This window comes from Teleopsis dalmanni, chromosome 2 (assembly GCF_002237135.1).
Source record: "Teleopsis dalmanni isolate 2A chromosome 2, ASM223713v2, whole genome shotgun sequence".
Taxonomy (NCBI): domain Eukaryota; kingdom Metazoa; phylum Arthropoda; class Insecta; order Diptera; family Diopsidae; genus Teleopsis; species Teleopsis dalmanni.
This window is the reverse complement of record NC_051847.1, coordinates 131,086,143-131,100,680: the sequence shown is the minus strand read 5'-3', so window position 1 is coordinate 131,100,680 and position 14,538 is coordinate 131,086,143. Positions and strand designations below refer to the sequence as shown.

At 28.0% G+C, this 14,538-nt stretch overlaps 2 protein-coding genes across 7 annotated transcripts in view; both read left to right on the top strand.

Moving 5' to 3' along the window:
• The window catches only part of LOC119681909 (protein AF-10-like), a 56,807-nt gene extending 45,353 nt beyond the window's left edge, over positions 1 to 11,454 (top strand). For 3 of the 6 annotated variants that reach the window (XM_038095215.1, XM_038095214.1, XM_038095219.1), the window contains 6 exons: positions 1,651 to 2,677; positions 2,747 to 2,936; positions 4,613 to 4,765; positions 8,131 to 8,488; positions 8,670 to 9,312; positions 11,369 to 11,452. In XM_038095215.1, the coding sequence (XP_037951143.1) occupies positions 1,651 to 2,677; positions 2,747 to 2,936; positions 4,613 to 4,765; positions 8,131 to 8,488; positions 8,670 to 9,312; positions 11,369 to 11,410 (2,413 nt within the window). In that variant the 3' untranslated portion in view covers positions 11,411 to 11,452. Of the gene's footprint in view, positions 1 to 1,650; positions 2,678 to 2,746; positions 2,937 to 4,612; positions 4,766 to 8,130; positions 8,489 to 8,669; positions 9,313 to 11,368 lie in introns of all 6 variants that reach the window. The other 3 variants (XM_038095216.1, XM_038095217.1, XM_038095218.1) reach the window with 3 other exon arrangements.
• Positions 11,455 to 11,458: 4 nt separating this feature from the next.
• LOC119681912 (integumentary mucin C.1-like) lies at positions 11,459 to 12,855 on the top strand. The gene has a single exon (XM_038095221.1). The coding sequence runs from the start codon at positions 11,459 to 11,461 to the stop codon at positions 12,719 to 12,721; it is 1,263 nt and encodes a 420-aa protein (XP_037951149.1). The 3' UTR covers positions 12,722 to 12,855.
• The last annotated feature ends 1,683 nt before the right edge of the window (positions 12,856 to 14,538 follow it).

The window sequence follows — 14,538 nt, the reverse complement described above, 5'->3', positions numbered from 1 at the left end:
TAGTTAGTTTTGTGGATGTCTTAATTCATGAAAATCAATTTGATTGTAAATTTCACATAAATATTATCCATAAAATCTATTTAAGTTCTTTTAGAAAATTATTAAAGTGATACCTTATGGTATCTATAAAAATTTATCTTTTTTCAATTAAGGCTATTTATGTTAGCTGCGCTGAGAATCTGTTTGTAACTAAATCAGTTTTGATCCGTAATCTTAAAATTTTTATTATAATTGAACCGAACCCCACTGACACTGCAAATTCCGAGCAAAAGGCAGAGACGACATAAATCAGTTTTCAAACTGTATCAGACTATTGCACCACTGCAGCAATGTAATTGTTGGGTATCAAACCACTGGATTAAACCATTTTACAACTTAATACAGTTCACAACCTAGTTTTTAGATATATTTTAAAAGCGAAGACTTCATTTAAGATCATCTGTATTATTATCCTTAGATTACTACATCTATTCCAGCCGCATTTTTTATTTTAAAAATTTTATTTTCTTTAAAACTATTTGCCTGATTTTTGCGAAATTACTTTATTTCATGATTTCTTTTCTGTTTTCCAATCAATTCTATATTAAACATCTAAACCAAAACACAATTACACTGACATATAAAAACAGTATAAACATGCCCATTACCAACACACCTAACATATTAGCTTAATTACATATCTTTTTTTTTGTTTTAATTTATATTTTTCTTTTTGTGAACAATTTTATTGCATTTCTGTTGTATTCATTGAATTTTTGCCATTGTTTGAACTTGAAATTTTGTTTAATATACGTAACTTGAAATGTAATATAATTAACATCCATGTTTGTTCACCTCATTTTCCACCAACCGATTCAATTTCAATGAAAATATCAAATTCACCCAAAACAAAAATTGTTGCAAATAAAATAGATCACGTTCTGGTGAAAATGGAATGTCACATACCCAACAACAACAATTGCAGCAACAGCAGCAATCACAACAAAAATCGAATTCACGTTCTGGCAAGAAGCGTGCAGCTGCAGCTGCTGCAGCAGCTGCTTCCATGAGTAAAATTGAGATACCCACAGCTGAGAAATTGTCTAAGTCATCGTCATCATCGGCTACGAATTCACCGCAACATTTTCGCAGTGAAATTGCCACACCTACCCCACCACCAACAGCACCATCACCATTATCATTGCCACCGCCCAGCACGCCTACACCTACACATACACCGAATGTAACACCGTCACCATCTCCAGTAGTTATGTTGCAAACACAATCGACATCTACTACAGGTTCTACAGCAAAAAATTCTTCACCAACACGCTCAAAAAGCACGGTTAACAACAATAATAGTAATAACAGCAACAATAACAAAAATCCAAATGATACCTCAAATCAATCTAGTAGTTATACTACTTCATCTGCTAATCCAAATGTTTCCATATCTAACTCAATGTCTAGTCTAAACAATTTGTCTAATACAAATACCACTAGTCTATCAAGTTTTTCAAACAAAAATGAATCTAATAATAAAAAACCTAGCAGCAATAATAGTGCTGGTGTTAGTAATAATAATAGCAACAATACTAGCAACATAAATAATGAAGCACAATTGTTAAATACCTCCCAACCACCAAATCTTTTAAATATGTCCAATTCTAGTGGCAAACCTTTAAATAAGAAACTATTGCGCGCACAGCAAACGCTTTATCAGCAACAGTTAGCTGCACAACAGCAGCAACAGCATGTTGCAGGCTACCAGCAACAACAACGACGTTCACCCGAAAGTAAAACTAATAATAAAAATAATTCTAATACCAATACCAATAGCAGTGCAAACAATAATCCTACTAATAACTCTTCTACTAATTCCTTATCCAATTCATCCAATAATCCAAGCAATTTACCAAATTCCTCACAACAAGATGTGAATGTGAATGATGATCTTATAGAAATTGTGCAATTAAATAACTCAAATGGAAAAACTCCAATTTCTGCTTCTTCCTCTTCTAATTCTAATGCCGCTAATGCTACAACTACACAAAATAACAACACTACTACAAAAACTACAACAACATCATCAATATTACCGAATATGACAACGATAACAACTACAACCACCTCCTTTACTGCTGCAACAACAACAACGACTATATCACAAAATAGAACACCCGATAGTGGTATATATTCCTCGTCATCGTCACTGCAAAGTAATAATAATAATACCTCTGCGACTGCAGCAGGTGAACTGAAATTCTGCTATGAAGCACAACCAGGAACAACAAATTTATCTACGCCAACAACAGTTGACACAAATTTACAACTAACAACTTTCAAAGAGTCCCCACCAAGCTCACCCGGATCAGAGGCAGGTTCAGTACGTAAACGTGGTCGTAAAACAAAAGATGTACCCATCAGTATTGGCAATGACGAGAAGGAATTTAGAATATTTCAAAATGGTAACATTGCTGCACGGACTACATCTGACACTGTTGTGCCAGTTACCACTTCATCTAATTCCGCACCACAATCAGCTGCTCATATGCTTGGAAATCAAATAAATCCAAACAGCAGCGTAGCACAACGACTTTCTGATCAACTACATATGGAAATTCAGGATCATAGTGTCTATACATCAGACTTAGTAACATCACAATATGTGGGTGTACCATTCCCAGGAAAAGTACAAGTAAAAACTGTTTATTATTTAAATTGTTTTCAGTAATAATTTTGTTTTTTTTTTTCAATTGTAAATTAGCGTTTGAATTCAACGGCTATTTCGAACTCATCGGGTACTTTAGCCATTGGTGCTAGCAGTAATCCATTATCATCTATGCTTAGTGGTAATATTAATGGCAATGCTATACCACAAAGTTTAGATCAGTTGCTGGAACGTCAGTGGGAACAAGGATCTCAATTTTTAATGGAGCAAGCACAGCATTTTGATAGTAAGTGCTAACTTTTTTCTCTTTTTATTATTAAGAAAATAACGTATACGTTAATATTTGATACATTAATTATTATATTTAAACTCTTAAAGGACGATTTTCATAACCTTGAGAAAAAATCTTATATAAAATTGTAAAAGATAAGCAAATATATATCTCTAAAGTATTTTACAAATATTAGATCTGAATTTAAAACTGATTTTTCAACTACCAACGTTAATTTATGAGATTAAAGCATGCGAAGACCCTATTTATTCTGTAAGAAATAGAACCATTACTCTAGAGTACTTTGCATCTTTCTTCCGATTATCAGAAAACGAATCCAATATATATATTTTTTTATTTTAACAAATTAAAAGAAGTTTGGAAACTTGAATTATTCTTCAATTCTTTCCAAGTTAAAATTAAAGTATTTCAGCAGCGAAAACACAAAAGGTTTTATAGGTCTTAAAAGTTGAAACTAGTTACCCTTTACCTGATTTCTTGAACTTTTTTTTAAAATTGTTTCATACATTTGTTTATTTGGTAATTGTATAGTAGTAGCATCTAAATAAGTCGATAAAAATTTTACTGGTTATTTTGGTAATGTTTAGTTTCTGAAGAAAAAATTTAGCACAAATATTTTGAAATCTTTTTTCATATAAGAACTAATATGGAATTTATTAAAAATAATTGTATTTTATATTTGTGAAAAATAAGTTAAATATAATGAGTACAAAATTTTTAAGGCAGTTCTTTTTAAACCATATATAATCCTATAATAAGATATTTTTATTTAAAAAAATAAGAGAATACTTTAAAATACATACATAACATTCGGATTTAGTCATTTCAATTTATATTACCTTTCACTACAATAAAAATGTCTTCACAAAATTAATAAACCTTTTTACACTTCGAACATTATTGTTTACGTTGTTTATTGCTTTAGATTTTGGTAAAGATAAAGGATATATTAATTTCACTTATTATAGTACCAAAAAATATAAATTTTTATTGGAGAAAAGATACACAGATAAATACCCTTAACAAATAAATAAATGTTTCTACTAACGATAACACTCTGCATACTATGTAGAAATGGTTTAATTAATTGGAATTCAAAAGTTACTCTACATATATATTCCATTAATAAAAAAATCATCTTACAACACAATGTTCTATTTGAATCATCACTACATAATATTATCATTGGTCACTTCATTGCTTTTTTTCTCGATATCTTCCTTATCTCTGTTCCCCTCATATTATGGATATTTTGTAGTCCCATTCATGTATATATTTTTGAGTTCCAAATGGGTTACAACAACAACAACAGCTTTTAACTCCTCTTAGTACATTGCAATTGCAAAAAACCTTCCCTAACTTTTAGTACGTACTTGTGCCATTGTTTTTAACTTGCTTCAATTTTTTTTAGTATTACAGAATTTATTTTCTAGGTTTCTAATTTATTTACATTTACATAATGGTCCTTGGAAACTATGCTCTTTGTGGTCTTAGGTATTCCTCATAAAAATGCATACCAGACATAGATATGATATTGACTAATAATTAATTTATATTAAAATATAAACACTTTTGTTTCTTTTTTAGTTATATACTCATTTAATATAATCATTTAATATAATCATTTAAAATGTAGTGTATATTAACTGAGTGTTATATATTTTTTATAGTTGCTTCTCTGCTATCTTGTCTGCATCAATTACAAACAGAAAATGGACGTCTGGAGACGAATTTAGCCAATTTAATAGCACGACGAGATCATTTATTAGCAGTTAATGCTCGGCTTACAATACCATTGAATTCGAATACAACACAGAGTCAAGGTAAGTAGTCTATGCAAGAGGAACGCAAGATGAAATTTAAAACGAAATAAAAAAATTCGTATACTTTTCTCAACTACAACTAAACAATGTCTTTTATATAAATTTTTAAGCTTTAATGGTTCAATAGAAAGTTATAAGAAAAATGTAAATATTTTAATTTATTTAACAGCATATCTTAAGTTTGAATATGTTTGTTTGTATGTATGCTCACTTAATAATTTAATTTAATGTAATGTATGTGTATGTAATTATATATGAGTTTGCTTATGTTTTCAATATGTCCACCTCAATTTAAAAATCTTACTACATCAAATGAAGCACACATTGTAACATGCCGTACAACATATATAACAAGCATTTTCTCACATATAAATATAATTTATTTAAGTTGGATAAAATCCATTCTTCTTTTCTTTTTAATTTTTAAAATAAAGATATAAGTATTTAGTTATGAATATGTTAACAATAAAAACCTAAATTAATCTGTAAAATATAAACACATATATTAAAACATTTTCTGTATATTATTAAAATTCTATCATGTCATTATTGTCAAATAATAAATAACAAATTTGTTCAAAATCAATCTTAATCGTACATAAGTAGTTAGAAATTAACTTGATTAATATCGTTATTTTTCTTATGCACAGTGATCAAATAAGAGCTATATATATTGTGAGGAAATCAGCCTTAAAGTAAAACTCAAGTTGTATATAAATAATTTTACAAGAGAAAAATATTATTATTATATAAGGGCAGGAAAATAAGTTAATTAGATTTAAAGAAATTATTCAAAAGTTTTTATTTGGCAATCCAACGGTACGAACATAATTAATAAAAGTCTACGAAAGGAAAATTTATCCTTTTTAATTTTTTTTTTTGACGGGTTGATTTCAAACATCACAAACTACCATTTCACCTGAATTTTTTAATTAGATTAGTAATAGTAAGTTTACTACTATTATATTGACAATCCCAACCATTGTCTCATTCCTTACATTATCTAACTCCCCTTTATAATCTCCTTAAAATCTAAAATCTTTTATTCCTTTTGTATACGCCTCATTATCCTCTTATGTATTTGGTTTCAAGAATCCTTTGTGCAATTGCACTATGTACTTGAGTATCTTTGCATTCTGATTTATTTGCCAAACTTTACTGAACAAAAATGATCATATTTGAGAAATCTAAAAAATGGCCACTCTGCGTTTGAAAAAATTTTAAAAATGTAGTACTGATTTGATCACCCTGTATAAATTACTTAAGAACTCATACTATTTGATATATAAAAGTTTTTCAAAAAACACTTTTACGAGTTGATATATAAAATCGATTTAAGTTTAAGTTATCTCAACTCAAATGTTAGTAAAAGTTGAGAGTATGTTTATATTTTAGATTGTAAATTAGATACCTCATTGATACTGTCAATGTATCATTTGGATTAGTTCAAATCATTTTGTACATATAAAATGGTGAAAGCTTGTTTAGTGCCAAAATCACTCAATTTTTTGGAAAAAACAGTTTTACGTTGAAGGTTGTTAAAACAATCTTTCTAACTTTATCACCAGAAGAAGAAATGCATTTTAACTGCCTATGAAACTTTAATATATTCATGTGACCTGAAAACAACTTACCAATCAAGCGAATACCATGCAAAAGATAAGCTAAACCAAAAATATCACACCGATATTGAAGCTCATGTTAACCAGATTCCTTATCATAGTACGAAGCTAAACTGACAAAAAGGTATATTGTTTGAGCGTTATGCAACATTTACGTGCAACTATTCGCAAAAAGAAGCCAAAATTATAGACAGACAGTTCTTAGTTTTTTGAAAAACTAAAATGCACCATCTCACAATGCATTGTTTGTTCGGGACTATTTTATCGTATTAGCATTATGTGGCTTCTGGCTATTCCTTAAGCTTTAGATATCACTCCGAAGAGCGATTAAGAAGATAAAAACCAAATCGCTGAGCTCTTTAAAAATCATGTCGAAAATCGACTTTAACAATTATCTCAAAGATTTTCTAGGCTATTGTATATTGTATAGCAGTAATTTAACAATGATAATATAAACTTAAAAAAATAAAAAAAAATTTAAAAAATAAACAATTTCACCTCATTCGTTTAACACAATGCTATGCGTAGAAATTTTCAACCTATGAAATCAATCTAGTGTGATTTAAATTTAAACTGTGAAAAGCTTTTTAATACACTAAAATTAATTCTTAGAAAGCAATCCAGTTTGTTTTGGGTTTATGGGTTTGTTTTGGGCCTATGTATGAGGTAAATGTTAACTAGATTATTGTTTTAATAATAAATTACTCACATTTTATTTGAAAAACTTTATACATATATCAAACAATTTTTGAAACAGATTTGTTAATTATAAGGAACAATTAAGAATTATACATAAATTACTAAAATACATTTCTTTGCATTAATAATTAATTCACACAAGAACACTTACAAAATAACACTTACATATAAGCACACAACACGTAAACAAAATTAACCCTTTGTGAAAGCATTTAATTTATAATATATGTATATATATAATTTTATAATTTAAAAGAAATATTTAATGTTTTCAATATATATTAATTTATTTCTAGCGTTTTAAACCTTAATATTATTAATCATTTAAATATGCACATATGTACAAAAAATAAATTTGTATTATATATATAAATATATATATGTATATATATGTATATATTTATAAATACATAAATCCTTAAAACTTAATTCAAATGGTGTTTGTTTTTATTTAATACATTAATATTTCCACATTAATTTTCTAATGAAATGTTTCTTTACTTTTGGCGTTGGTTATTTTTTAATTAATTATATATTATTTAATTTTTGTTTGTTAATAATTAAAATTGTGTAATGCGAATAGAGTAAAAAGGGGCACAGGGAAATACACAATTTTTTTCAACACTTAATGAAATTATTTCATTATACATATAAATTTAATTGCAATTTTTTCTATCGGCATCCAAACAAAATAAATCTTTTTGGTACATAATACTTCTTACCATTCGTATGTACTTTATATTTTGCATATAAAGTCTTTAGCATATTCATTATGCAAAATAAATAATATATGTATATTTATTAGCAAATCACTATTTATAGTGATATCGAAGGTATATTGATACTACTGATTCTTTCATACTCTTATCATTATGGTTTATTGGAAATGCAAACTTTTCATGTTATTTTTTGTTTTCGCATAATTTTCGGTTTTGCTTTAACAAAAGATAACATTTTATTTTCCACCACAAAAAAAAAAAAAAAAAAAACTAACCAAACTAGAACTCAAAGTCAAGATTATAGCAAATAGCATATTATCAACAGGTGCTACGAATTCATCAGTCACAACAAGCATTGCAACGGTTGCTTCCACAACTACAGGTACAACGAATTCAGTAACATCTTCAATTGCAACAGCTGCTTCCCTAGCAATAGCAGCAACAACTTCACTATCTACAACAACTAATTCAAGGCAATCATCTGTAGCTGCTACGCGCCATAATGCAAATACAAATGCACAACAGCAACAGCAACAACAACAACATCACACATCGACGCTACCTAATAACATGGAAAATGGTATTGATTTTCGGCAAATGTCTGCAGCTGCCTCATCTACCTCCTCAACGCCAATCTTACAACAAAGTGGAAATGCTACTTCTGCAACATCGCTTAGTTTAAGGTTAGTAATATTCTACAAATTCAATAAATACTCATTTTTAGTCTACCAAAAACTTACTGGAGCACATCTAATCCCAAAACTGTGTATTTATTGTTTGTACAGCCTACAGCAATTATGATTTGAAAATTTTTTTTATCTTATTATTTTTTTATATAATTATCTTTTCCTTGTATGTGCGTAGACAATCCTCATCCGTTCATGTGAATTATAATACCTCCTCAATAACAACAACAGCTAATAGCTTATCATCAACACATAATCCCAACAACAGCAACATCCATAATAATAATTCAGGTCAAGCAATGCCAACAATGCCACCAATAACAGCAAATGCAAATAATCGCTTAGCACAACAACAACAACAGCAACAACATCATCAACAACAACAGCAGCAACAGCAACAACAACAACAGCAATCGTTGCAATCACATCATAATCAGCAACAACCGCCACATCATCATACAACAGCTGCTTCTTCCTCATCCATGCAACAACAACACGCACAATCAGCAATGCATCATCATCATCAACAACAACTATCGCAGCACCAACATCCCACGCACTGTCAGCAGTCTTCTGCAGCTGCACATACACATGCAGTACATGCAGCACATTCTCATGCACATATAACGCATAACGCACAGCATGCACAGCATCATGATGTACAGCACCATTCAATGACTGCAGGTTCAGTGCGCGTTGGTGGTGGCATTTCTTCACTATCCGGTGTACCTGGACGAGGTGGGTCAACGTTATCAACAATCAGTCTTGGTGGTGGAAATGTTAGTGGTACCGCATATCAATCGCTCTATACTCATCATCAGGTAGTGTAGTGGCGAAATGCGTGTTGTGGGTGGGCTTAAGTGTTAAATGTACCAAAAAACAAAAAAAAAACAAATTTAATAATAAATAGAATCATTCTAATTGTTGTAATTGTGACTCTCTATTAAACATTTACGTATGTGTGGTGTTATCGGAATAATAATAATTATTTTCATTTTTCATTGTTACTTTAATTTTGAACTTATAATTCTCAGTATGTTCAATGTATTACAAAGCATGCCATGTTGTGCTCTTCTTATTTTATCATCATGTTTGAAAAACTCTCACTGCTACTAGGCAATCTATAAACGAATGTTTTTATATATAAATTCATAAAATCTTACTTGATTTATTTTTATATTCTTTTTAGATTTGTGTTTTGATATATATTCTCGACAAATTTTATTGCCCGAAAACACCTTATGAACATTTCAACTCATTTATGACAGATTCTAATACGTTTTAAGTCCTTTTTGTTTTAATTAATTGGATGTAGTGCAAATTTTTTAACATATCTATGTTAATGATTTATAAGGGATTGCCTTTTCATTTCTTATCATCAAAATTTTCATTAACAGTCATTAACATCCAAACCACATTAACATATCCACAATCCATTCCAAGCAAAATTATAGAACTTCTATATAAATTATTTAGTCTATATATATATATATATATATCTTTCATTAAAAACAGTAGCAAACTATTTTGATAAAACTTCAGTATATATTGTATATACTCATAGTGCAAAAAAATATTTTTTTTTATAAATGGTATAGTATCTATATAATCTTTAATGATTGTCTCACAAAGCTTAGGTGTTATATGATTAAATGAAATAGTATAATTAAACAGATTGATAGACAGAAAATATGGTTGAACAAAATAAGAAATACGACGGTCATAGTCCTCTCTGAGTAATTTTAACTTAAAAACTGTTTTGTTTGCTTGAATAATTATAATAGTTTTTAATGGTTAAAATTATTGGCCTTAAAGTTGAAAACTATCTTCAGAAAATTAAATAATAATTAATAGAGAGATTTCGAACAATAGTGAACTACAACAACAAAAATTATTTTTATACCATTTTAATTAATTGAATTTTTGACTGGAATTATTTCTTGTATTTAATTATTCGTAAATAATTTTTTTGAGACTAAAAGTACTAAAGATTGTAAAAGTAAAAATAGTCATTACTGTTATATGGGCGTTAAAATCAAATTTAATAACTGAATTTAACTAAAAAACTAAATTATATTGACATGTAGCCCAATGAGATTAGTACCAAGTAATTAACTAAAATTAGTTGTCGAATTAACGTGCACAGAAATCAGGATCGTAATTAAATTTAATTTTTGTATTTTAAATTTACTATAATTATTTTGAGAACTCACATTGGAATAAACTGAATTAATCATATTGAATTATTTTTGACTTCTTTATAAGCAGTGGATTCATACAACTTATCAGTTAACTGTTAGATAAATGTAATTTGTATTTGTATTTCACCCTTATCTTCACCCAAGCTTTAAAGTTAAATCGCAAAATCAAACTAACAATGATTCTTTGATGTCTATTAGAACTTAATGTTCTAACGTTACGATGTATGAACAGCTAAGTTAGAATTCAAACATTTTAATCGAACAAATAAAATGTTTGAGCTGCTCAAATTGCAAATCTGCTTTATATTTCATTTTATTACGATTTTGTGTTATACGAATACGTATGAAAGCAATAGAATGTTTGCACATTTTGCAACGGCTCGATCATTTAAATATCGAATAGCGCGAAGCTATATTTCAAGCTTTAGTGTCTATATAAATAAACTCTTGTGGAATTTTTTAAATGATAAGTTCTTTATATATAATATTTTTTTGTTATTCTCTTTCATATTAAATTTCTAAAGTTCCTTAATTATAAGGTCTACTACTTTCGTGATTATTTTAACTGTTTAAGTAATGGTTTGCTACTGTTTTATGTTGTAAAAATGTTTAAATATTCCAAAAATTTTATGTTAAATGAAATTATTAAGCATTTTTGTTACTTTTTTTAATTTAGCCCCATCTAAGACGCGACGATAACCTAGCAAAGCCCAGCTGAAAATCGTTCCGTGATAATCAACATTCTAAACAACAAAAAAATAGGTCAATGAAGTATAAAACAACAACAAAAACAACAAAAAGAAAGTTACATAATAAAAATATAAATGAACAGCAGCAGCAATATCAACAACAACTTTATCATAGTAAAGATAAATTTACTACAGAAAACAATAAAATCTTTGCCAAAAAAGTAAAATATAAGAAGTTTTTGTATAAAACACAAGAACTCAAGGATCAACAACAACAAGAGCATCTTCATAAAACCATAGAAAAGTTAGCACTATTGCGTACTGTTGAAAAGGATGAGGATACTAGTGAGAGTAGCACCATAACTACGACAACATCACCAAATTCTTATGAAGCTGAGGATGAAAATGAAAGTGAAGAAACTCGTCGTGGTTACAAAAGAATGCCGCGTCCAAATGAAAATCTCTTACAAGTACAAAATTTCTTGAATTGTTTTAGTAAACATAATTTAATAACAACAACGACTACTTCTGATATTGCAATAGCAGCAACAACAACAACAATATTTACCAATTGTAATGCAATCACAACACTGACCAGAAACAATACAATAACAAAGTTTACTAACAGTAATGCAATAACAACATTTGCACATGATAATGCAACAACTGCATTTACTTACAATACCGCTACAACAACAAATGTATACAAAACTGCCAGAACCTTAAGCACTCCCACAAAAATCTTTGAAGAAACAAATTATGAGAAAAAATATTTCAATGAAAAACAAGTTGAAATTCTGCATACAAAAAATAATAAAAAAAAAATTCCTAATCAAGATAAACCTATAATGTGTATGGCTGCATCAGTTCCCAGTGCAACAACTACAACAAGTGATTTAAGCGAACTAAACTCATCAAACGCTACGCTGCGCAGTTGGCGCAACATGAAAAAAGCATATATACATTCAATTACAGGAACATCAACAACAAATGATATTAAAGTTAATAGCACAACAGCAGTAGCAACAGTAACAGCAGCAGCGGCACCACTGACTTTGAACGCCTCGATAACAACACCAACAACTTCCACTACAACAAAAACAAGTGCATTTTCTAGTAAAGCAAATTCAATGACCACAAAGCCTGCAAAGTTTACAATATCACCAAAATTCTTGCACAAACCACGCAACAAGCTGAAAACATTTTCATTAGCAACAAATGTGCCTACACATGTTGCAGTTGAGAAAGACATATTGCAACAACAAACACAACAATTATTCTATGAAGATTCAAATGCTAAGTTTAAAGACTTTTCAATAGATTCATTGCTAAATAAATAGAAATAATATAAATAATAATAATATAATATTAATAATTTTAGGCATTGCATGTAAAATATATTATATGAATTTATAAAAAGAATTGAATAAACATTTAACATTGACATAGAAATAACGATAAAACGATCTGAGTTAGAAAAAGATAAGTAGTTGAAAAAAATAATTTTTCAAAGTTCGAATTTTTTCATACATTATTTGTTTATTTTTTGTGTAGACCACATTATTGCTGTTTTTTTTATCAATAATCTGAAATCTATTTCTTAGATAAATAAGACTTTTTTGCATATGAAAATTTTGTATTTAGGTTAAGGTTAGCTTCTTTTATATATACAAAAATTTCATTTAGAATTTCCTATGCAATTTGTTTTTATCACTTATATATATTTTAAAATTTTTTTTTATTCTTATATATATATAGTTTTATTTGACAACCATAAAACCTGTTCCTCAAAGTAATAACATAGAATATAAGCATAATAATGTTAATAGAATTATATTGTTAAATTATATTAGCATAGCAATAAATACTAATATAAATATTAAATAATTTTTTTATGTAATAATTTTGTTTATTTAAGTTTAAAATATAAGCTATTTAATATTATACAAGTCGTAATATAAGCTAGAAATAAATGTATTGTTTATATATGTTAAACAAATTTTTTAAGTTATTATATATTCTGCAAAAATATTATTTAAATGTTGAGAATGCAATAGTTTAAGAAATTCAATGAATGAAATTGAATAAATAATTGTATATAAGCAAAACGCAGGAGAAATTTTAACATTTACCATTATAAGCCAAGAACAAGAAATAAAAGAAATTTATTAAAATTAATTATCCTTTTTGTATTTATAAAACATGAATATTGAAATTAAGTGTATTCATAAAGGAATTTTCAGTTTTAATATTAGAAGAAAAAATTAATATTAAAACAAATAGCGTGAGCAAATAAACTTAAAATAAAAGAATTAAATGATGATAACTCTAATTCGTCCATTTGTCCGCTTGTGGTGTTTCCTTTTCTGTATACAATATTATAGTATATATAAAATTAATTATTTTTGCCAAAAACGCTACGCTTTATTATAATCACAAAGAAGCTGTTTTTTTTAAATTTAGAAGGATTCGAATAGCAAAAACAAAACAAGCACAAAAATTTTGTTAATTAGGATCTTAATTTTGATCTTAGAAAATATTCGAATTTCTTTTTAATTAGTTTATAGTCCGTATATAATTTGTTTGGACTAACAGAACTAATATCTGTCAAATTAGAAGCGATGACTAATAGTGTAGTCCACAAGTAGCCAAGGCTGCACAAACTTTCAGTGCTCAAGTTTCAGGTTTTCTGTCATTTTTTTTACTTTTATTTAGAGACACCAACCAAAGCACTTGTCATGCTTTGAACTTATATAGCTTATAGCTCATATATATATATTGTCCATTTGTGGTGTTTCCCTTCTCTCTTTCTGCGTAAAAAAAACAGAATCATGTTTATAGATATCTGCATAATATTTTTCCTATTTCGAATAAGATATTTCCGAAGAATTAATCTAAGTAATTTAGACGAATCACTTTTTTGAATATTTTAAAGAGATTATTTGTTTTTTTGATTTTTTTTTATTTATTTATTTTTGTTAATAGAAACTTATCAAAAATTGATAAAAGATTTATGTTCGCATAATGAGAAAATATTTCTTTGAAATTTTTTGTAACAATTTACCAAGTTATAAACTCATTAATAATGGTATCGCTTTCTTTGATATTCAAGGTGATTTAATAAATATTAGATACCAGGTAAGTAGCATGTTAAAGT